Source organism: Coregonus lavaretus, assembly GCF_964263955.1.
Source record: "Coregonus lavaretus genome assembly, chromosome: 3".
NCBI classification, from domain to species: Eukaryota; Metazoa; Chordata; class Actinopteri; order Salmoniformes; family Salmonidae; genus Coregonus; species Coregonus lavaretus.
The window spans coordinates 64,140,027-64,163,370 of NC_139990.1; the positions used below are offsets into that span (position 1 = coordinate 64,140,027).

The 23,344-nt window shown below is 44.5% G+C and overlaps 1 protein-coding gene across 2 annotated transcripts; it reads right to left on the reverse strand.

Moving 5' to 3' along the window:
- Window positions 1-42: 42 nt before the first annotated feature.
- On the reverse strand, window positions 43-1,975 carry LOC311112104 (uncharacterized protein). Of its 2 annotated transcripts, none has more exons than XM_084155081.1 (4): window positions 1,380-1,975; window positions 918-1,283; window positions 689-785; window positions 43-448 (listed from the first exon to the last, which is right to left on the reverse strand). In XM_084155081.1, the coding sequence occupies exons 1-4, from the start codon at window positions 1,726-1,728 to the stop codon at window positions 214-216; spliced, it is 1,047 nt and encodes a 348-aa protein (XP_084011207.1). In that variant the 5' UTR covers window positions 1,729-1,975; the 3' UTR covers window positions 43-213. The 2 variants fall into 2 exon arrangements, with proteins under 2 accessions (XP_084011207.1, XP_084011206.1); XM_084155080.1 differs by having other exon boundaries at window positions 867-1,283.
- Between the last annotated feature and the right edge of the window lie 21,369 nt (window positions 1,976-23,344).

Here is a 23,344-nt window from a genome sequence, read left to right on the forward strand (position 1 = left end):
GCATTCTAGTGGTAAATCAGTGAATAATCAAATAGCAAAGGGTACAATGTGAACTAATTTAAATTATGAAAAACATAAACATGAACAGCCTCAACCAATTCATTGAATAACTGGATCGTTACAATATGATACAGAAATCGTCCCCTCAAACAACAAAGGAAATATCAACAAATATGATCCCCCAAATCCCCATCTTTGTTCAGTAGCCTAAAGTCAGCTGTGCAGGCCTAATCCCCCCCCCCACCCTACTGCCTGCCCCTGCTGGCGTCCCCTAGGCCCCCCAGGTGTCTCTGTGTTCTGTGTTAGGTGGCAAGGCTGTGTGGGGTTTGTCTGGAGGGAGGACATTTTGCGGGCACGACAGCGTCTGGATGCTTCTCTCCAGGCCTCCCTTTTCAGTCTGCGGGTCTCTTCAGGAAGATCTGATATAGACACCTTCCTCTGCTGATTCCTGGAGAGAAAAAAAGAGTGAGTATGAACACAGATTCTACAACAAATGTACATACACATGATCACAAAGTTAAACATATTGCATGCTCTATGTTTTCAAATGTCTATGCAATTAACTTCTCCATGCAGGTATATGGAATTAAGATTAATTGAATTAATGTTAACGTCAATATTCTCATCAATACTGTATTGAAGGTGGACACCCAGACTGTGGTATTGAAAGGTACTGTAACCTATTTACCTGCGTCGTTCCTTCTCCTTGTAGGCCCGGAACTTCTCAGGGTCAGCACGGACTCTCTCTCTGAACCTCCGCTGTGTCTCTGCGCTTGACAGCCTCCCTGAGACAATAGAACCATATTGCCGTTGGCATGATCCTCTTAAACCTGAATTTGTATAATTTAATCAATTCACATGCATACTTTTCAGATGCCTGGTCGGTCTCGCCCCATACTCATGTCCACTCTGACTACCAGCAACATGGTGAGTTCCGTCTCTTTGCCTGGTTGGAGCTCCACCCCTCTGGTGGGCTTCGTACTCTTTTCCCAGGACGTGTATCGGGCCTAGCACCTCCCGTTGCTCCCCAATGCCCTCCTCACTCATCTCCCATTTGATGTAGAACGTCTCAATGTCTGAGGGCTCCTCTTTTATCACTGGGCTGGTGACTGGACTGGGTGATGGGGACTGGCCTCTGTTTCTCTCTGCTAAAAGCCCAGACTCTTCTGCAGAATGGGAGGTAGGGTTCTGGTGATGGGACATATAAATAGTTGACGCGCCAGTGGGAAGAGCTGTGTCTTGGCACTGGGAAAAAACCTGTGGAGGTGTCCTTGCACCGAGACCTGTGATCGAAACAAAGATATTTGGACAAAAACAGGGGTTGGAAAGTGTGTCAAAGAGTGAAATATTGGGATAAAAACAATTGGGACAATACTCACTGGGGAAATCTATTCTCCACTCATCTTTGCTTGACACCTCGTTTTCATTGCAAATTATTTTCCCTCTAAGAATTTCTGGTGAAAGTGCATAAGTGCTTGACCTGACTTGATGACATTCATTTCCAGAAAATTCAAAGGACCCTCGCAATGCTGTGATCTCTTGTTCTGCTGTTTTAACTTTGCGTTTAAGCGTTTCGTTTTCTTTGTCCTTCTCGCCCAACTTCCTTTGATATTGTTGTATTTTGGCACTGTTGATACTAGAAATAACACTCACAACAGTATGTATCGCTGTTCTAACTGCATTTTCGACTGCTCGAGCGTCGTCTTCGTTTTGCAAAAAGGAGAACATTGCTCTACTATTGAAATAATTAATTATTATTTTTTTACATTAAAGCCGGCCACTAAAGACTGCATGTGCACCAAGCAGTGCTAGCCAACAGCTTCTAACACAGGTGATGAGATAACAACAAATTGGTAAGAGAACGAACCGACGATATTTCAAAGGAACGCGTTAAAAAAAAACAGAAAATAATACATTTTAGGGAACAGACACAGTTCATGTTGATTTTCTCCAAAGAGCATTCACTTCCGCATGTATTTGGTATTTTCAAGGTGGGTGGCGAAGTCACAGCGTCGACTAGTGGTAGCTAACTCAATCAATAATGAGGTTGTTTCAAGTTTTCATGTCATATGCACAAGTACAGTTAAATGCCTTTCTTGCAAGCTCAAAACCCAACAATGCAATAATCAATAACAATGTATTACTAGAAAAGAAATAAGAATAAGAAATATGAAACACACAATAAAGTAAGTAAGTAAGCATACTATATACAGGAAATATTTGAAAAGTCAGTTCCAATACCATATTTACATGTGCAGGGATACTGGAGTGATGGAGGTAGATATGTATAGGGATAAGGGGACTAGGCAACAGGACATAAGATAAACAGAGTAGCAGCAGCTTGCATGTGAGTGGGCATGCGGGTGTGTACATTTTACATTTTACATTTACGTCATTTAGCAGACGCTCTTATCCAGAGCGACTTACAAATTGTAGAGTCAGTATAACTGTATGTGCATATTATGTATGAGTGAGAAAATGATGGCGTGTGTGTTGGAGTGACTGTGTGTGTGTGTTGGGCCCTGTGAGTGCGCATAGAGACAGTGCAAATATTGAAATAAAAGGGCCAACTTGCAGTAGCAGCTTTGCTCCACATGATGGTAGTATACGGCAAATAATATGGACATAAGGGAAGAAAGTTGCCCAATTCTCCAATGCTGTAGGTACCAGCCTTTGAGGGATGGTCACAGACCATCATATATGCACAGGTGCATTATATCATCAAAATAAAGCGAGAAAGTTTCATGGGAATATCTTTACAAATTGATGTGGATATATCCATATAATGTGGTTTGCTGGCTCATAACATTTCAGGTTATGGATATGCATGGAAATCTAAATCAATTGTTGCGAGCAGAAAGTATGGGATAGATTGGGGTGGAATTACAATTGTAACAATAGATAACCCAAAATATAACATGAAAAGTTATAGCTTTCGACATTTCTTCATCATTAGAAGGTTGGACCAATATGAGGTAAAGTCAGGTATGATGTATACATATCCTGCTTAGTTCTTACTGTCTGACTGAAATTGAAAAAAACATGGAGTCATCACAAGTGCAAACACAGTCACAGCATGTTCTATTTTAGCCTTTTTGTGACTTGGGTGTTAGGGGAAGCGTTCTTTTCATTAGAAGTGGCTGAAATGGCTCTCCCAGGTCTAGGGGTTTTAACGCACTTGAGGCTGCTTCCCCAAGTTGTTCTGTGAAGTGACCCGGATACTAAAGCAAAGTGGTGGAGGTGTCTTATCGTGGGGGGTGGAGGGCTTGTATGTTGAGAGAAGGTAGTGGTGAAGTGGAGGTGGTATGGGGGAGATATGCAGTCTTGCAGCTGTGCGTGTGCTTGTGTGTCCGTGTGTTTAAATAAGGGGGGGCAGAAAAGGTTCAGAAGTGTTGGAGCAGAAAATCTCTCTCTCCCCCCTCTTTTCTCTCACTCCTTTTCTCTTTCTCTCCCTCTGTCGCTGGGCCAGACGTAAAGCAACAGCAATTTGTGCGATTTCACAGCTCACTGGGTCCCTAAAACTCTGACAGCCCTGCAATGACAGAGGGAGAGGAGGAGAAGGGAGAGGAGGGGATGAGGAAGAGGGCAGAGATAAAAGGATGGAGAGGCAGGGTGGTGGCGAGGGTAAATAGAGGAGGAGGATTAAGAAAAGCAAATTAAAAAGAACAGAGAACATTGTAGAGAGAAGGAGGAAGATTTATGATAATATATACATATAGATTTGGCTGTATGTGAGGGCAGGTGGTCAAGATGTGTACAGTATTGTGATGGAAACACGAATACATGCATGTGTAGCACTGATCCAATACTGAAACTGTCAAACCTTGGTGAAGACATGGGGCTGTTATATTCCCATCTGTAATACTTAAACAGTGTAAACAGTATGGTATCTCAGGTCTATAAGGAAATACTTGGACATTTCATGAAAATACTTTGGACCTTTCTCGGAATTTAAATTTAAGAAATTAGAGCCATTTTGGATGCTAATCCCAGCATCTGACCCGGACAGAGTCCGAATCCGTTCATCTCTCCATACCCTCTTAGACATTAATAGGGTTCCCTTTGGGTGGTCATTCCCCTGCCAAGTGTCTGTCCTTTGGAGCAAGGTCACCCTCGAGACCCCTCAAGGACCACCACCAACTTCTGAAGACCTGCACGGCACGAGGTTAGCGCGGTCACACACACATTCTTGAACAGAGCCACAGACAGGAGTATACATACAGACCAACTTTTCCTTTCTTCATTTCATACAGACAGCGTATGTCTTTGTCAGTAGCTCTCGACCTTGGTCGGCTATTCTGAAACACCTTGCAGCAGGTGTGCAGCGGAGGATTGAGACCAAGAGACTCATTTCCATCCTTAAGTCATTCAGAACCCCAGACCGCGGGTCCAGTCGAGGAAAAGCCGACACTCCGACCACCCCCTCTCAAGACCAGAGGGCAGGGAAAGCCATTAAGAGGCTGAGCAAGAGAGAGAGAAAAGAGGGAGCCCTTGAGAAAAGAGGTGTCACCTGAGTGCTTTGTCTTGAGAGTGTTAAGAGTGGGTTCAGGACATCTGGGCAGGCTTTGAAGGGTCAGCCACGGGACAGGAAACCCTCCTAATCCCCCAGCTGGGCCTGGAGGAGAGGATTTGGCCCGACTCGGCCTCCGCCCCCGGTCCCAATGCCAACACCCACAACAGTAGCTAATTGAACCCCACTCTGATCACAGAGCTCCCATCTAAAGCCTGAATGCTTTCACAGGCTTTTGTTGCGCAGCCTGGATATCTGTGCTACTGTATCTGCTATGGTAGATAGATGTTATCAATGTGCACAGCATATAGGAAGCCTGCGAATTGAATTCTAAGCACGTTACACAGATGTACAGATGGATGCAAAGCCTTTGAATATGTTCTGCCTGCCTGTATGCATACAGTTAGACACTGTTGGCAGGCATGTAAAATATTGATAACTAGATAGGCGGATGGATGGACTTAGAGTTCAATGAAGGAATAGAGGGCAGTAGTTTGTCTACAATGATGCGTAAACATAGCTAAGGCGGGCTGGTACATAGTTAGAGGACACTGGCCTTGAGCTCATGTTGTGTGGCCTCTCTCCTCTCAGATAACTGCCCCTCCCCCTACATGGCATTACCATACAGGCCGAGGGGTCAAGTGAAGGTGCTGTCCTCAACTAGCCAACTGGAAAACTTAAGAGTTCAGAGGTCATGGATAAGCAGCCCTGTTGGCTGGTTGGTCAGACATATCAAATTAAAATCATATTGTGATCCCCTCTTAAATCACGGTACATATGGAATTAGGTGGGAAGACTGCACATTTCATTTAGTTTATCCTGGTACTTGACCAAAATATTGATAAGAAATAACATCAGATCAATTGACAATATAGAATTATGTTTTAGAATTTTATTTAGCTTATCTAATAATATCATGCAAAATTATTTTAGCTTTAGTTCGTTGGTTCTCATGAATAATAATAATAATAATATAATAATAATAATAATAATATAATAATAATAATATGCCATTTAGCAGACGCTTTTATCCAAAGCGACTTACAGTCGTGCGTGCATACATTTTTGTGTATGGGTGGTCCCGGGGATCGAACCCACTACCTTGGCGTTACAAGCGCCGTGCTCTACCAGCTGAGCTACAGAGGACCACATGAAGCAATTTGTGTGCTTATACAGTGCATTCAGAAAATATTCAGACCCCTTCACTTTTTTCCACATTTTGTTACGTTACAGCCTTATTCTAAAATTGATTAAATACATTTTTCCCTTCATCAATCTACACACAATACCCCATAATGACAAAGCGAAAACAGGTTTTTAGATATGTCCACCTGTGGTAAATTCAATTGATTGGACATGACCTGTCCATATAAGGTCCCATAGTTGATAGTGCATGTCAGAGCAAAAACCAAGCCATGAGGTCGAAGGAGTTGTCCGTAGAGCTCCGAGACAGGATTGTGTCGAGGCACAGATCTGGGGAAGGGTACTAAAAAACGTATGCAGCAAAAAAATCTGTAGAAGGTTCTCAAGAACACAGTGGCCTCCATCATTCTTAAATGGAAGAAGTTTGGAGCCACCAATCAGGCCTTTATGGTAGAGTGGCTAGATGGAAGCCACTCCTCAGTAAAAGGCACATGAAAGCCCGCTTGGAGTTTGCCTAAAGGCACCTAAAGGACTCTCAGATCATGAGAAACAAGATTCTCTGGTCTGATGAAACCTGTATGCCAAGCGTTACGTCTGGAGGAAACCAGGCACACTCATCACCTGGCCAATACCATCCCTACTGTGAAGCATGGTGGTGGGTGCAGCATCATGCTGTGGGGATTTCTATCAGCGGCAGAGACTGAGAGACTAGTCAGGATCAAGGCAAAGATGAACGGAGCAAAGTACAGAGAGATCCTTGATGAAAACATGCTCCAGAGCGCTCAGGACCTCAGACTGGGGAGAAGGTTCACCTTCCAACCGGACAATTGACCCTAAGCACACAGCCAAGACAACGCAGGAGTGTCTTCGGGACAAGTCTCTGAATGTTCTTGAGTGGCCCAGCCAGAGCCCGAACTTGAACCCGATCTCTGGAGAGACCTGAAAATAGCTGTGCAGCGACGCTCCCCATCCAACCTGACAGAGCTTGAGAGGATCTGAAGAGAAGAATGGGAGAAACACCCCAAATACAGGTGTGACAAGCTTGTAGCGTCATACCCAAGAAGACTCTAGGCTGTATTCGCTGCCTTAGGTGCTTCAACAAAGTACTGAGTAAAGGGTCTGAATACTTAGGTAAATGTGATATTTCAGTTTTTCTTTTTTTAATGAATTTGCAAACATTTCTAAAAACCTGCTTTTGCTTTGTCGTTATGGGGTATTGTGTGTAGATTGATGAGGGAAAAAAATTATTTCATCAATTTTAGAATGAGACTGTAACGTAACAAAAGTGTTGGTCAGGTCATGTCATAGTTCTTTGTCCCTGCTCTTTTGAACAGTGTTGAATAGGCTGATGAACAGCCATCACTAGCCGTCTACCAGGTGATGCACACTCATTCACACAAAACACACACACAAGCTATCACACACACACACACCTCATACTCACAAACACATGCACATACACACACACACAGCCAACGCTGCTGTCCCATGCTAGAGACATTGAACCACTGGTCACTTCCAATTTCACACTGTGTATTTAAATACTGTATCCCCGACGTAGCTCATCATAATATTTATACTACTGTACATTGCATTTTAGTTACACTGTTTATACACACAACATATTTATTTACAGTATACACTGGATTCTTGACATAGCTTACTCTAATATATCCACTGCTATACATATACTATTTGGGTTGCTAATCAGATTCGTCCCGCCGTTCTTTATTTATTGTCCTTTTTTGTATTTTTTTCCTTACATTTGAATTATTTGACATTTTACTGCATTGTTAGGCGCTAGTAACATAAGCATTTCACTGCACCAGCTATAACACCTGCTAAACTGTACGTGACCAATAAACTTTGATTCGATTTTTCTTTGAATAAGTTATTCAGTCTGTTTCATGTACAGAGGACAAGCTAAAAGTGAAGGGGTTTGGGTCCAGTTTGCCACCACCACCCACAGGGAGATGTACATTACATGCTACATTGGTGTTGGCACCTCTCATCTGAACTCACCATCTTTGTAATTTCATTTTTATCCCTTCCATGACTTTGACCTTCTCTGGCTGCGAGCATTTGGGAAGTAGTGATTTATCTGCCAAATACATTTGTTGGCTCCATTGAAATGTGTTTAAGGTGAGGGTCACTCTCCAGGTCAAAGATGGCAGATAATAAATCGAAGTTGGGGTGAGGGTTGAGAGGAGAGGTGGAGAGAAAGAGAGAGCTGTAGGCAGGATGGGGAGATGGACCAGGAGATAAAGTGGGGGAGTTTACAATTCGGCGAAAAATGGGGGGGAGAATCATTCTAAGGAGATGTAGGGTGTTTTATAGAGGCTTGAATGCTAAACGTCTCGGTACAGTGCAGCGTGGGAAACCTCACCTTGAGTGAGATCCGGCATTAAGATGGCGTATCATTCATGTTGACAGTTTGAGGTTGAGCCGGCAGGTTAGAGGGCTCATCTAAAGAGTGAAGGGCAGTGTTACCTGGCGCAGTGGTGTACTCCTGAGTATTGCATTGCAGTGCTAACTGTGCCACTAGAGATCCTGGTTCGAATCCAGGCTCTGTCGCAGCCGGCCGCGACCGGGAGACTCATGGGCGGCGCACAATTGGCCCAGCGTCGTCCAGGGTAGGGGAGGGAATGGCCGGCAGGGATGTAGCTCAGTTGATAGAGCATGGCGTTTGCAACGCCAGGGTTGTGGGTTCGTTTCCCACGGGGGGCCAGTATAAAAAAATAAATGTAATCACTAACTGTAAGTCGCTCTGGATAAGAGCGTCTGCTAAATGACTAAAATGTAAATGTAATTATAAATTATAAATTATAATTATAAATATTATAAATGGCTTTGATGATCAGACTCTTTTAATGAGCATTTATGACAGTTGATATGATTTTATAAAGATGGAGAATGTTCGAATCTAGGTTGAATACTGTACTACTATCCCGTATACACTCTTAGAAAAAAAGATGCTGTCTGGAACCTAAAAGGGTTCTTCGGCTGTCCCCATAGGAGAACCCTTTGAATAACCTTTTGGTTCCAGGTAGAACCCTTTTGGGTTCCATGTAGAACCCTTTCCATAGGGGTTCTACCTGGAACCAAAAAGGGTTCTCCTTTGGGCACAGTCGAAGAACCCTTTTGGAACCCTTTTTTATAAGAGTGTACATGATTACTTGTTGTGTGTATTATGTTGGCCGTCAGCTGTTATGACAGTGTTGTGAAGTCGTTATGACAAGCTCTTGAGGTGAAGTGTTACCCACTTGCCTTTGGTAAGGCTTATTCCTTTGAATTTGGGAATGTCAATGTGATCATCTTAGCTTTCATCGCTCTTATTTTCCGTTTTGCATGCATCACAGCTGACAATTACAACCTCCCTACCTCTCCTATACGACAAGAAACTGTTTTGAAAAGGTAAGCACAACTATTGTTTAAAGATGTGAACTTGTACAGAGAGGTGAGTTGGTGGGCACTTCATGGCCTGAGCATATACTGTAGCTTCCGTACATAGATACGTAATCTCTGTTACAGTGAGCGCTGATACAGGCCCTCATGTAAACCCTTTTAACTTTGAGCCTGTTTCTTATGCTGAGGTCTGTAAAACTCTAAAAGCCATAGACCCTAAAAGGTCTGCAGGCTCAGACAACATGGATTCCTACCTCTTAAAGACAGCAGCTGCTATTATTGCTGAGCCTGTGGCTCCAATTTTTTACTTAAGTCTCTTGACCAATTCTATACCCAAAATATGGGAATTAGTTTATGTCCTCCTTCTTCTAAAGGGTGGAGACCCTTCAAATGTGAATAACTACTGCCCTATCTCCAAGCTCCCTATCCTCGCCAACGTCTTTGAATCCCTAGTGAAGTCCCAGCTAAAGACATTCCTACTTGAAAATAACATCCTGAGAGGGGTTCAGTCTGGTTTTAGGGCACAGCACCATAACTCCAGCTATGGCAGTGGCAATTGACATCATAAATGCACTTGATAAAAAACAACATTGTGTTGCATTGTTTGTTGATTTATCAAATGTGTTTGAATCAGTTGACCATGAACTGTTACTAGCCAGACTCAGTAACATTGGTCTCAGTGAGGGGCTGTCAATTGGTTTAGAAATGATTTTGCAGACAGAACACAATGTGTCTATGCTGATAATAACAAGTCGAGCTTCCTTGAGATCACTAGAGGTGTACCCCAGGGCTCCATTTTAGCTTCAATTTTGTTTTCTATTTTTATCAATGATCTGGGAAATGGGATGCAACCAGCAAAATTGCATCTGAATGCAGATTACACGGTCATCTATGCAAATACTCCTTCTCTGATTCAGGCTGTTGAAGAGCTCCAGACTGCCTTTAAGTCACTGCAGAACTCCTTATGTGGTCTCAAACTAATCTTAAATGCTCAAAAAACGACATTCATAACCTTCACCAGAGCTTGCGCTCAGCCAGAGAAGGTAAGCATTTTGACATCTGGGGGCACACCCATTGAAAAGGTGTCATCCTACAAATACCTTGGTCTTTGGTTGGACGATAAACTGTCCTACAAAGTTCATGTAGATAATCTTGTGAGGAAGATTAAACTGAAATTGGGTTTTCATTTTCGTAACAAGACTTGCTTCCTGTTTTGAGGCTAGAATGAAGACACTTTTTTGTTCAAGACACTTTTCTTTCTGTAATTGATTATGGTGACTTATCAAATCAAATTTTATTGGTCGCGTATACATTTTTAGCAGATGTTATCGCAGGTTCAGCGAAATGCTTATGTTTCTAGTTCCAACATTGCAGTATACCTAATAAAACACACAAATCCACAAAAATAAATAGAAAGAAATAAAGAAATATCAGAAAGAGCAATGTCAGAGTCTGGAATATACATAGATATATATACAAGAATGATGGAGGCCACTGTGTTCTTGGGGACCTTCAATGCTCCAGACATTTTTGGGTACCCTTCCCCAGATCTGTGCCTCGACACAATCCTGTTTCGGAGCTCTACAATTCCTTCGACCTAATGGCTCTGACATGCACTGTCAACCGTGGGACCTTATATAGACAGGTGTGTGCCTTTTTCAGATCATGTCCAATCAATTGAATTTACCACAGGTGGACTCCAATCAAGTTGTAGAAACATCTCAAGGATGATCAATGGAAATAGGATGCACCGGAGCTCAATTTCGAGTCTCATAGCAAAGGGTCTGAATACTTATGTAAATAAGGTATTTCAGTTTTTTGTTTTTAATATATTTGCAAAAAAAATCAAAAAAATGGTTTAAGCTTTGTCATTATGGGGTATTGTTTGTGGATTGTTGAGGGAAAACAATAATTTAATCAATTTTAGAATAAGGCTGTAACGCAACAATATGTGGAAAAATCAAGGGGTCTGAATACTTTCCGAATGCACTGTGTATATATATATATATATATACACAGTGGGGAGAACAAGTATTTGATACACTGTCGATTTTGCAGGTTTTCCTACTTACAAAGCATGTAGAGGTCTGTCATTTATTTATCATAGGTACACTTCAACTGTGAGAGACGGAATCTAATACAAAAATCCAGAAAATCACATTGTATGATTTTTAAGTAATTAATTTGCATTTTATTGCATGACATAAGTATTTGATACATCAGAAAAGCAGAACTTAATATTTGGTACAGAAACCTTTGTTTGCAATTACAGAGATCATACGTTTCCTGTAGGTCTTGACCAGGTTTGCACACACTGCAGCAGGGGTTTTGGCCCACTCCTCCATACAGACCTTCTCCAGATCCTTCAGGTTTCGGGGCTGTCGCTGTGCAATACGGACTTTCAGCTCCCTCCAAAAAATGTCTATTGGGTTCAGGTCTGGAGACTGGCTAGGCCACTCCAGGACCTTGAGATGCTTCTTATGGAGCCACTCCTTAGTTGCCCTGGCTGTGTGTTTCGGGTCGTTGTCATGCTGGAAGACCCAGCCACGACCCATCTTCAATGCTCTTACTGAGGGAAGGAGGTTGTTGGCCAAGATCTCGCGATACATGGCCCCATCCATCCTCCCCTCAATACGGTGCAGTCATCCTGTCCCCTTTGCAGAAAAGCATCCCCAAAGAATGATGTTTCCACCTCCATGCTTCACGGTTGGGATGGTGTTCTTGGGGTTGTACTCATCCTTCTTCTTCCTCCAAACACGGCGAGTGGAGTTTAGACCAAAAAGCTCTATTTTTGTCTCATCAGACCACATGACCTTCTCCCATTCCTCCTCTGGATCATCCAGATGGTCATTGGCAAACTTCAGACGGGCCTGGACATGCGCTGGCTTGAGCAGGGGGACCTTGCGTGCGCTGCAGGATTTTAATCCATGACGGCGTAGTGTGTTACTAATGGTTTTCTTTGAGACTGTGGTCCCAGCTCTCTTCAGGTCATTGACCAGGTCCTGCCGTGTAGTTCTGGGCTGATCCCTCACCTTCCTCATGATCATTGATGCCCCACGAGGTGAGATCTTGCATGGAGCCCCAGACCGAGGGTGATTGACAGTCATCTTGAACTTCTTCCATTTTCTAATAATTGCGCCAATAGTTGTTGCCTTCTCACCAAGCTGCTTGCCTATTGTCCTGTAGCCCATCCCAGCCTTGTGCAGGTCTACAATTTTATCCCTGATGTCCTTACACAGCTCTCTGGTCTTGGCCATTGTGGAGAGGTTGGAGTCTGTTTGATTGAGTGTGTGGACAGGTGTCTTTTAAACAGGTAACGAGTTCAAACAGGTGCAGTTAATACAGGTAATGAGTGGAGAAAAGGAGGGCTTCTTAAAGAAAAACTAACAGGTCTGTGAGAGCCAGAATTCTTACTGGTTGGTAGGTGATCAAATACTTATGTCATGCAATAAAATGCAAATTAAATATTTAAAAATCATACAATGTGATTTTCTGGATTTTTGTTTTAGATTCCGTCTCTCACAGTTGAAGTGTACCTATGATACAAATTACAGACCTCTACACGCTTTGTAAGTAGGAAAACCTGCAAAATCGGCAGTGTATCAAATACTTGTTCTCCCCACTGTATATATATATATATATATATACAGTTGAAGTCGGAAGTTTACATACACCTTAGCCAAATACATTTAAACTCCGTTTTTTTCCTAGTACAAATTCCCTGTTTTAGGTCAGTTAGGATCACCACTTTTTATTTTAAGAATGTGAAATGTCAGAATAATAGTAGAGAGAATGATTTATTTCAGATTTTATTTCTTTCATCACATTCCCAGTGGGTCAGAAGTTTACATACACTCAATTAGTATTTGGTAGCATTGCCTTTAACATTTTTTACTTGGGTCAAACGTTTCGGGTAGCCTTCCACAAGCTTCCCACAATGAGTTGGATGAATTTTGGCTCATTCCTCCTGACAGAGCTGGTGTAACTGAGTCAGGTTTATAGGCCTCCTTGCTCGTAGGCCACACGCTTTTTCAGTTCTGCCCACACATTTTCTATAGGATTGAGATCAGGGCTTTGTGATGGTCACTCCAATACCTTGACTTTGTTGTCCTTAAGCCATTTTCCCACAACTTTGGAAGTCTGCTTGGGGTCATTATCCTTTTGGAAGACCCATTTGCGACCAAGCTTTAACTTCCTGACTGATGTCTTGAGATGTTGCTTCAATATATCCACACAATTTTCCTTCCTCATGATGCCATCTATTTTGTGAAGTGCACCAGTCCCTACTGCAGCAAAGCACCCCCACAGCATGATGCTGCCACCCCCGTGCTTCACGGTTGGGATGGTGTTCTTCGGCTTGCAAGCATCCCCCTTTTTCCTCCAAACATAACGATGGTCATTATGGCCAAACAGTTCTATTTTGGTTTCATCAGACCAGAGGACATTTCTCCAAAAAGTACGATCTTTGTCCCCATGTGCAGTTGAAAACCGTAGTCTGGCTTTTTTATGGCGGTTTTGGAGCAGTGGCTTCTTCCTTGCTGAGCGGCCTTTCAGGTTATGTCGATATAGGACTCGTTTTACTGTGGATATAGATAATTTTGTACCTGTTTCCTCCAGCATCTTCACAAGGTTCTTTGCTGTTGTTCTGGGATTGATTTGAACTTTTCGCACCAAAGTACGTTCATCTCTAGGAGACAGAACGCGTCTCCTTCCTGAGCGGTAGAACGGCTGCGTGGTCCCATGGTGTTTATACTTGCGTACTATTGTTTGTACAGATGAACGTGGTGCCGTCAGGCGTTTGGAAATTGCTCCCAAGGATGAACCAGACTTGTGGAGGGCTACAATTTTTTTTCTGAGGTCGTGGCTGATTTCTTTTGATTTTCCCATGATGTCAAGCAAAGAGGCACTGAGTTTGAAGGTAGGCCTTGAAATACATCCACAGGTACACCTCCAATTGACTTAAATGATGTCAATTAGCCTATCAGAAGCTTCTAAAGCCATGACATCATTTTCTGTAATTTTCCAAGTTGTTTAAAGGCACAGTCAACTTAGTGTATGTAAACTTCGGACCCACTGGAATTGTGATACAGTGAATTATAAGTGAAATAATCTGTGGTCCTCTGTAGCTCAATTGGTAGAGCATGGCGCTTGTAACGCCAGGGTAGTGGGTTCGATCCCCGGGACCACCCATACGTAAAAATTTATGCACACATGACTGTAAGTCGTTTGGATAAAAGCGTCTGCTAAATGGCATATTATTATATTATTGTAAACAATTGTTGGAAAAATTACTTGTGTCATGCACAAAGTAGATGTCCTAATCGACTTGCCAAACTATAGTTTGTTAACAAGAAATGTGTGGATTGGTTGAAAAATGAGTTTTAATGACTCCAACCTAAGTGTATGGAAACTTCCGACTTCAACTGTATATATAGTGGTGTGTATGGACAGTATATGAATAGAAAAGGTGTTTACAGTTGTAGTTATATAGGATGAGCCTTGGCTAGAATACAGTATATACATATGAAGTGGGTTAAACAGTATGTAAACGTTATTCAAGTGACCAGTGTTCAATGACTATGTACATAAGGTGCAGGGTAGCCGGCTAGTACAGTGACTAAGTTCAGGGCAGGGTACTGGGCAGAGGCTGAGCACACATTCCCTTGTGGGGCCCGTGTGTTGAGGATCAGTGTGGCGGCGGTGTTGTTGCCTACCTTCACCACCTCGGGACGGGCCATCAGGAAGTCCAGGACCAGTTGCACAGGGTGGGGTTCAGACCCAGGGCCCCAAGTTTAGTGATGAGCTTGGAAGGCACTATGATGTTGAAGGTGGAGCTGTAGTCGTTGAACAGTATTCTTACATACATGTAGGTATTGCTCTTGTCCAGATGGGATAGAGCAGTGTGCAGTGCGATGGCAAATGCATCATCCATGGATCTGTTGGGGCGGTATGCAAATTGTAGTGGGTCTAGGGTTTCGGGTAAGGTGGAGGTGATAAGATCGTTAACTAGCCTCTCAAAGTACTTCATGATGACAGAAGTGAGTGCTACGGGGCATGCAGTCTCTTCTGTGTTAAAGAGACTGGACTCAGTTTATCATGCATCTTTCCGTTTTGTTACAAATGCCAAGTCGCTCACCCACCATTGCACTTTGTATCAAATGGTGGGCTGGACCTCACTTTACATGTGCTGACAGCTACATTTGTATGTGTTCATCTACGAAGACCTTCTGGGTAAACTCCCCCTCTACCTTGGTACCCTGCTCTCCTTCACCACTAGCAGTTACCAGACACTTTCTACTAGGTGGTTGATACTAAAAGTCCCCAGGGCCGTTACCGAGTTAGGCAACACTGCCTTTTCCTATTGTGCACAGGAGGCATGGAACAGTCTGCAAAATATGCTTCACCTAGATGTACGAGTGAGTTTAAAACTCTGGCCCAAAACTCTGTTTAGGAGGAGTGTAAATGTTTCCTGTAGGCCGGATCAGCTCTTAATGATGTGTTGTCGTGCTGTTTGTATTGTGTTAAATGTTGTAATATTGTATTGACTGCTTCTGCTTTCTTGGCCAGGTCTCCCTTGCAAAACTGTGTCTCAATGGGTTTCTTCCTAGTTAAAGAAAGGTTAAATTAAACAAGATGGTGCTACATATTCCAAAAGCATTGATAAAGAAATATAAAACATTCTGCAATCTTCAACAAAACCAAGGCCAATACAGCACAGGACTGTACATGCAACTTGTTGGCGAGCATTGTTCAGTTTCAGTCTATCAATGATTGTCCTTTTGTTTTCCTTAATTCACCACCTGCATTTTAGCCACAAATGATGTGGCCAGCGATGGTGCTAGGGGTCGTTTGGTTGGTTCACGCAGCTCTATATTGCGTCACCGTGGGAGGAGAGGGGAGTGCAAGTGGCCAGAACCCCGAGCAGATGTCAGCAGCTCACCATTAATGAGGCCTAATCACTAATTAGGGAGGGGTGGCTAATGAAGGCTACTAACGAGAGGGAGCCAGGGAGCAGCCTGGAAAAGGGAGGATAGGACAGTCACTAGCGTCTTATCAAAACAAGGCTGTTAAGGAAGGTTCACACTAAACCGTAGACATATCCAAGCATGCTAAAGAATCTTATCTTAGGTCGACACTTTCACTATGTGCTAAGTTAACAAAGCTATTTATAGAGTTAAGAAAGGGGCAAGCCCAACGAAAGATATCAACGCTAAATGTGCTCCATTGTTGTCCTTGGACCAGACACAGTGTCTGTGAACGTTTTGAGTTCTGAACTGTACACGACCGTCGACCGGGGGTCAAGCACATGCTTGTTTGTCTTGCAATATGAATAACTTTGTACTGGGATTACATTTGCCCGTGAAGGGAGCACAATGAGGAAAACAAAAGCGGGAGTAGCAGATGGAGACGGAGATGGATGGAGGGTCCTAAGAGGCAGATGTTTATGGGCCATTATTTACAAGCTCTTTAATCTGGGCTATTTCCTCGCCCTTGGCAATGGACAGGTCTATGGGTCACGCTAGCTGAACCCTTCCACTCCTGGTCATCCATCTCCCACTGGCTATGAGAGACAGAGGGATGAAGGGAAAGAGAGAGACGGACGGAGGGAGGGAGGGAGGGAGGGAGGGAGGGAGAGAGGGGAGATTGATGGATGGAGATGCAGACATGGAGCCACTCCACTGAAAAGCTGTCACAGCCATTATTCATTCATCTTTCTGTTGTTCTTTCGTTCTTTTTCTCCCTCTGCATACATTTCAATTAGAGGAGCCCTTACAGTGCTGTTGCAATGCCAACTGCTCTCCTCTGGCCCAACTCTCGCCTAATTTTCCCATCTGCAAGATGAATATTAGCCGAATTGCTGTCCATATCGATTTGCGCTAAGGTTAAAAGCTTTGAAGACCTCGGCTTGAATATGAGTTGCCTAGCCACCGGCCCTTCGACCGGGGTCCCGGCCTACCCAAACAGCTGAAGCCTGGACCTTGATTTCTTCTCCCCATCTGTGATTAAATGCAGCCCCTTCTGCCTGACATGGCGACCTTAACCCCGGACCTCCCTGCTCCGGGGTCACTTAACCTTGAACCCAATTACAAGATAAGGTTACTTAAGTGTGACCCACGCCTTGCTTCTCTCAGTTAATAGGACAGTCAGGAAAAAGGGCCAGCGCAGCTGATACGCTTCTAGCTAATTCGCTGGGTTGACAAAGGTCGGGTGGCTTCCATAAAGAACGGGCAGCTTCGATTTCTCATGCAAAATGAGACTCAGCAATACGATATTGCAGCGGACTAAACAGCAGCGCTAGCAAACCTGGTATTCAGATAGGGCGGTTTCATCACTTCAGACACCTCTGCTGAGCCTACTGCTTGTCTTCTGTGTTGGATATCCTTATGCACTAGCAACTGTCTTGTAGTCATAGAGCTATGCTCTACTAAACAAATGTATTATCTATTGTCAGTCCAACATTGTTCTAACAAAGCCAGTTTGCTTTGCTTTGCTATGATGCTTGTGACCCGTTATGGCTGAATTATCTAGTAATTATCTTGTTCTGCCATTCACCCATCCAATCTGGCATTACTCCTGTTGGAACCTGGCCAATGGGCTGGCTTAACAAGCTGTGCTACATCATAGCAGACCAGAGGGAGGGATATCAAAGTCTACAACTGATGAGCTATACATTAGCAGCTAATCCTGCTAGCTTGCTAGTTTTAATGCTGCTACTGGTGTTGCTGCTAAAATGTACAAATGTGATACAAATGTATTCAAAGACTAGAATTATACAAATATATTAATATGGACTGCAACTGTCAAACACTGCAACTAGCAAGCTAGCAATAAAGCATTATAGCGTGCTAGTTTTAGTGCTGCTACTGCTTGTTAATGTATCATTATGGGCTGTGTTACTGTTATTGGTGTTACACTTTGTATTATTCTCTTGATAAATGTAAGCTAGACTTAAGATAGACTTAAGCTAAGACAAAATAACTGTGTATGTGTATTTATTTTATGTACTTGCAGTCATAGCAAAAGATCTTCAAACTTCACCTCTAATCAAGTGCAAATACAAATAGCCATGTATATGAAACAATGATCTTTGACCACAATGAGCAATGCGAAAATGGAATGACAAAAATGTGAGCACACCGACATGTGTGATGGCAATGACTGGCATATGTTCAGCCACTGACTATAGAGCACACACTGTACTGTAGTGGTCTGGTTTAGCCTACATGGGCTTTGGGCTTGTTTTTCATTGGGTTGTTGACATGTCACAGAGGTCCTGAACTCTCTGGAACTACCCACAGATCAACACATAGTTAACCTTACCACCACATCGCCTTTTTTTAATCAGCTCCCAAAATAGGTCACACATTTTACCTACAGTGAAAGATAAAGGGTTTCTGATAAAATTTTGCGACCATGTTTGCCGACATACGGATTTATCCAGATCACAGCACGTCAGGTTATACACACGTACTGTACAACCTGATCACAATCTCCCTTGTGAAGTTTTAAAAAACGAATACTTTTCATATGGTGGACCACAATGTACCGTAACACAATGTTGTTAAATCGGATGAAATCTCAACTACAACCACTTTACTTTAGGTATAGTAACACGGTAAACAGGCAAAAACATGTACACACAGACAAGCATGCACTTCAACACTTAGCCAAACACATACAGCGCATATCTCCCATGCATAGAGGGAACAATATGGCCGTTGTGTTGTCTACGGCAGTAAACATAACACTCGTTTTTTAATACACTCTTTCGGAGAGAGTGCTGGCTGATTTGCTTAAAGCAGTCAAAAAAGAGACGGAGAAAGGAGAGGGAGAATGAGAAAAACAGAGGGGGGAGGGAGGGGGGGGGGGGGGGGGGTAGAGCGAGCAAGCGAGAGAGTGCCCTGGTAGCGGCTTGCTGACCGCCAGTTGAACCTATCACTGAACTGAGGATGAACCCTCAACTTGAGGAGCGTCCGTCACAGATCTCCCTGGGAGCTACAAGCGAGAGCAGCCAACGCTGGGAGACACACACACACACACACATATATACAGTCTTTCACTGGCATGCACACACACATTGGGACGTCATACACACATAATCCTCATTCATCCGGTACTGGGTGTACAAACATACGCACAGACACACCCCCATTTGTGCACGCGCGCACACACAGCAACGTAATAATGACACAATCACACACACGTACACTTTCGATCCCTGACACACAGGTCGACCCTGCTTGCCCTTTTCACAGGCACCTGCTCTCTGGTCCGCAGAGGTGTGCGTGTATAAGCAGACATGCAAAAGCATCACGCACAGTGTTTTGTGTCACACACACACACACAAGCACGCACATACACAAACGCACACTAACACTCTGCCAGACACATCCGCGGCAGCTAGCCCTTTAACCATCCCACTGTGACACACCCATGGGGACATGGCAGAATGCACCACGGGGTCACGGACAGGTCAGCACAGAGCATACCAACCCTGTCCCGGTTTGGCATTCATCTCCAAATGTCAGAGGGGAGGGGAAAGAGAGAGCGAGGGAGACAGAGAGAGATGTAGGGGAAAACTGATAAAGGTTGCAGAAGGGGCACTGTTTTTCATGTTATCTGTCTTTTCTGAGGGGTATTTCGTGTTACCATGAGGTCCCAATGGAAATCCCCACTGTATGAAGTGGGCAAGAGGGACCTTCGGGGTGAGGAAGGAGGGTAACGGGAGGATTTCTGATCTGGCGTTGCGCTGTCAACATGTCAGACACAAAAACACCAGGGTTTCATGTACTGGACCCCCCGTTGCGTAGCCCGCCCCTTCACCCCAAATGTGACTTTTCCTTTTGTTTATTTTGATTCAATCACTATATGGCGACCTTGAATCCAAAGGCCACCAGGACGCACTGTGGTGGAAATTCGGTCCGTTTTTAAATGTTTTGTCAAGGCGACAGACTCATAGGATTACAGTTTGCATGGTATATACTTTGCATTGAGTTATTGTCACAGATGCTTGCAGCAGATATACAATATTACAAATCCAACAGATTTGCCCCATTTATGTCGTAATATAAATGCAGTGATATGTGTATGGTATTAATTACATATTTATCAACATATATTATTCATTGCCACAAAAAATTCCTAAATACTAGCGTAAATATATTTTTGTTAATTAGCATTTGCTCTGTAAAGTTAAGCACTATTGTCCACATATGGAATTGACTCTGGCTTGGACACAGTCAAGCTTCTTGTAGAATTTACAATGTCCCGTTGTTTGAGATGTTGAATATCTGAGTGTTTAATTTAACAGGTGGATTAATAAAGAACTTTCCTACGCTTCCTCTGATAATTTATTCATATCCCAGAGGATGTATGTGGGAAGGAAAATAACAGAAGCTTGGTGTACTTGTACAAATGGGACGGGGGACGCAATCATTTCCCCTTTTATTGGTGTTATGTTTTGTCTTTTTCTTCTAACCTTTTTTAGTCACTTAAGTGGATCCCAATTAAACTGTAGTGTTGTGTCAACATCTTACACTACATGTGTAAAGGATGAGGCACTGCATAATTGGATGTACTTGCTAACCTATTACACGGTAACTACTTATGTCATTCCACTGGCTGTATCTGGTGTAGGACTTATTCAATGTAAAGTGTGACCTCTTTATTTCATATAATGAAATTATCTTGAACCTCTTTGCAGAACATGTATCTGTCACGATGATAAAGACATAGGTCTGTGTAAATTATAAACAGTTTGAAAGATAAAACACACAGAAGTGATTATTAGGTGTGACACGAGGTAAGAGGATTTCCAATTGATCCTCTGTTGTTTCCTAACTGTAGATGAATATGAGTGTCGTCTCAGGTGAGTAAGTTATGTCAGCCATAGGTCATGGCAGCATTTCTTGCCCTTGCTGTTATCCAGGCCAGCAGGCATCACATTGAAAGTCCTCACAGAACACTTTAGGTTTACTTGTGATATCACACGCTGTGAGTGAAAAGGTCACTATGTGGCCCCTGGAGGGGCGGGTGGGCCTCCCGCTGTGTTGTTCTCGAGTGGCGCAGTGGTCTAAGGCACTGCATCGCAGTGCTAGCTGTCACGGATTCTGCCGAGGCTGCTCCTCCTCCTTGCTCGGGCAGGCTTCGGCGTTCGTCGTCCCCGGAGTACTAGCTACCACCGTTAGATGTTTCGATGTTTGATTGGTTTGGTCTGTCTGTTGCACCTGTGTCCGTTTGTGTCTGATTATGTGTCCTATAAGTTTCCTGCTTTGTGTTTGTGAGTTTGTGTGTTATTGTCCGCCTGTCCGTTGGTGCTGCGTGTTTTTCTCGGATTTATTGTTTTTGTAGTTTACGCACAGTTTGCGTAATCGCTCGCCTCTGTTTTGTGTCGAGGCCGTTATTTGTATTTGCCTAGTTTTGACTAGTAAAGTCTGTTGGACTAAGCTTCTGTGTCCTGCGCCTGACTCCTACACCACATCTACATCAGCCCATGACAGAATAACACACCCGCTATGGAGTCAGCAGGAGCAGCGGCGGCACCCAAGTCGCTGGAGGAACGGATCAGCGATCAGGACACCATGATCCGGCAACTTGGGGCCGCCATGAACGAGGTGTCTAACACTCTGCGCCGTTTGGTCACCGGAGAGGTGTCCACACCTCCGCACACCTTACCATCACCATCGGCCAGTCCTCCTCTCCCAGCACCGGAACCCAGTGGTATTCGGCTCTCGCTCCCGAGGGCATATGATGGTACCGCAGCCGGGTGTCAGGGGTTCCTCCTGCAGGTGGAACTCTACCTGGCCACCATACACCCGGCGCCCTCGGTATACGAGAGCGTCTCCGCCCTCATCTCCTGTCTCTCCGGCAAGGCGTTGGAGTGGGCCAACGCCGAATGGAGGGGAATAGACGCCGCCACCATCACCTACTCGGAGTTCTCCCGCCGCTTCAGGGCAGTGTTCGACCATCCACCTGAGGGGAAGGCGGTGGGGGAGCGTCTGTTCCACCTCCGACGGGAAGAGGAGTGCACAGGATTTCGCCCTGGAGTTCCGGGCTCTAGCGGCGGATGCGGGGTGGAATGAGAGGGCCCTCATCGACCACTATCGATGCAGCCTACGTGAGGACGTTCGTCGTGAGCTGGCCTGCAGGGACACCAACCTATCTTTCGACCAGTTGGTGGACATGTCCATCCGTCTCGACACCCTGCTGGCTACCCGCGGACGTCCCGAATGGGGGTCGTCCATTCCATCCTCCAGCGCCTCCGAGACGATTCCTATGGAGCTCGGGGGTGCTGGCGCTAGAGAGAGGAGGAGATAGAACCCGAGGGGGGCCGTCCCCTGCACCAACTGTGGCCGTGGAGGGCACACTGCGGCTAGGTGCTGGGGAGGGTCTCCTGGGAGAGGGGACAACAGGTCACGCACTGGGGAGTCATTTCAGGTGAGTAGGCGCCCCACTTACCCAGAGCTCTCTGTTGTTCACCTATGTATACCTGTGAGATTTCCACAGGTGGCACCTCATTCCCAGCATAAGGCACTAGTAGATTCAGGCGCAGCTGGGAATTTTGTGGATCGTAAATTTTGTTCTAGGTTAGGAATTCCCCTCCGGCCGGTGGAGGTCCCCTTCCCTGTCCATGCCCTAGACAGCCGGCCGCTGGGGTCGGGGTTGATTAGAGAAGTCACAGCACCACTTAAGATGACTACGCAGGGGGGTCATGAGGAGACCATTCAGTTATATCTGATCGACTCTCCTGCGTATCCCGTGGTGCTGGGGCTTCCCTGGTTAATCGCCCATGATCCTACCATTTCGTGGCCACAGAGAGCTCTTTATGGAGTGGTCTGCCCAGTGTGTAGGGAGATGTCTAGGTGTTTCCGTAGGGGCGACCTCGGTGGAGAGTCCAAACCAGGTGCCCGCAATGCACATTCCCCCTGAGTATGAGGATTTGGCACTCGTGTTCTGTAAATCGAGGGCGACGCAGTTGCCCCCTCATAGACAGGGGGACTGTGCGATAAACCTCCAGGCAGGAGCAGCGCTTCCGCGGAGCCATGTGTATCCTCTGTCTCAAGAGGAGAAAAGGGCTATGGAGACTTACATAGCCGAATCTCTGAGACAAGGATACATTCGGCCCTCCACTTCCCCTGCGTCCTCGAGCTTCTTTTTTGTGAAGAAAAAGGATGGAGGGTTGCGCCCGTGCATTGATTACCGTAGTCTCAATCAGATCACTGTGAAATACAGTTATCCACTCCCTCTGATTGCGACTATGACGGAATCATTGCACGGAGCGCGTTT

Coding starts and splice junctions, on each gene's coding strand:
- LOC311112104 (XM_084155080.1), bottom strand. CDS start 1,728: ATGTTCTCCTTTTTGCAAAACGAAGACGACGCTCGAGCAGTCGAAAAT. Junction 786..866: donor ACCGACCAGGCATCTGAAAA/GTATGCATGTGA, acceptor CTATTGTCTCAG/GGAGGCTGTCAAGCGCAGAG. Junction 449..688: donor AAGGAGAAGGAACGACGCAG/GTAAATAGGTTA, acceptor TTTTCTCTCCAG/GAATCAGCAGAGGAAGGTGT.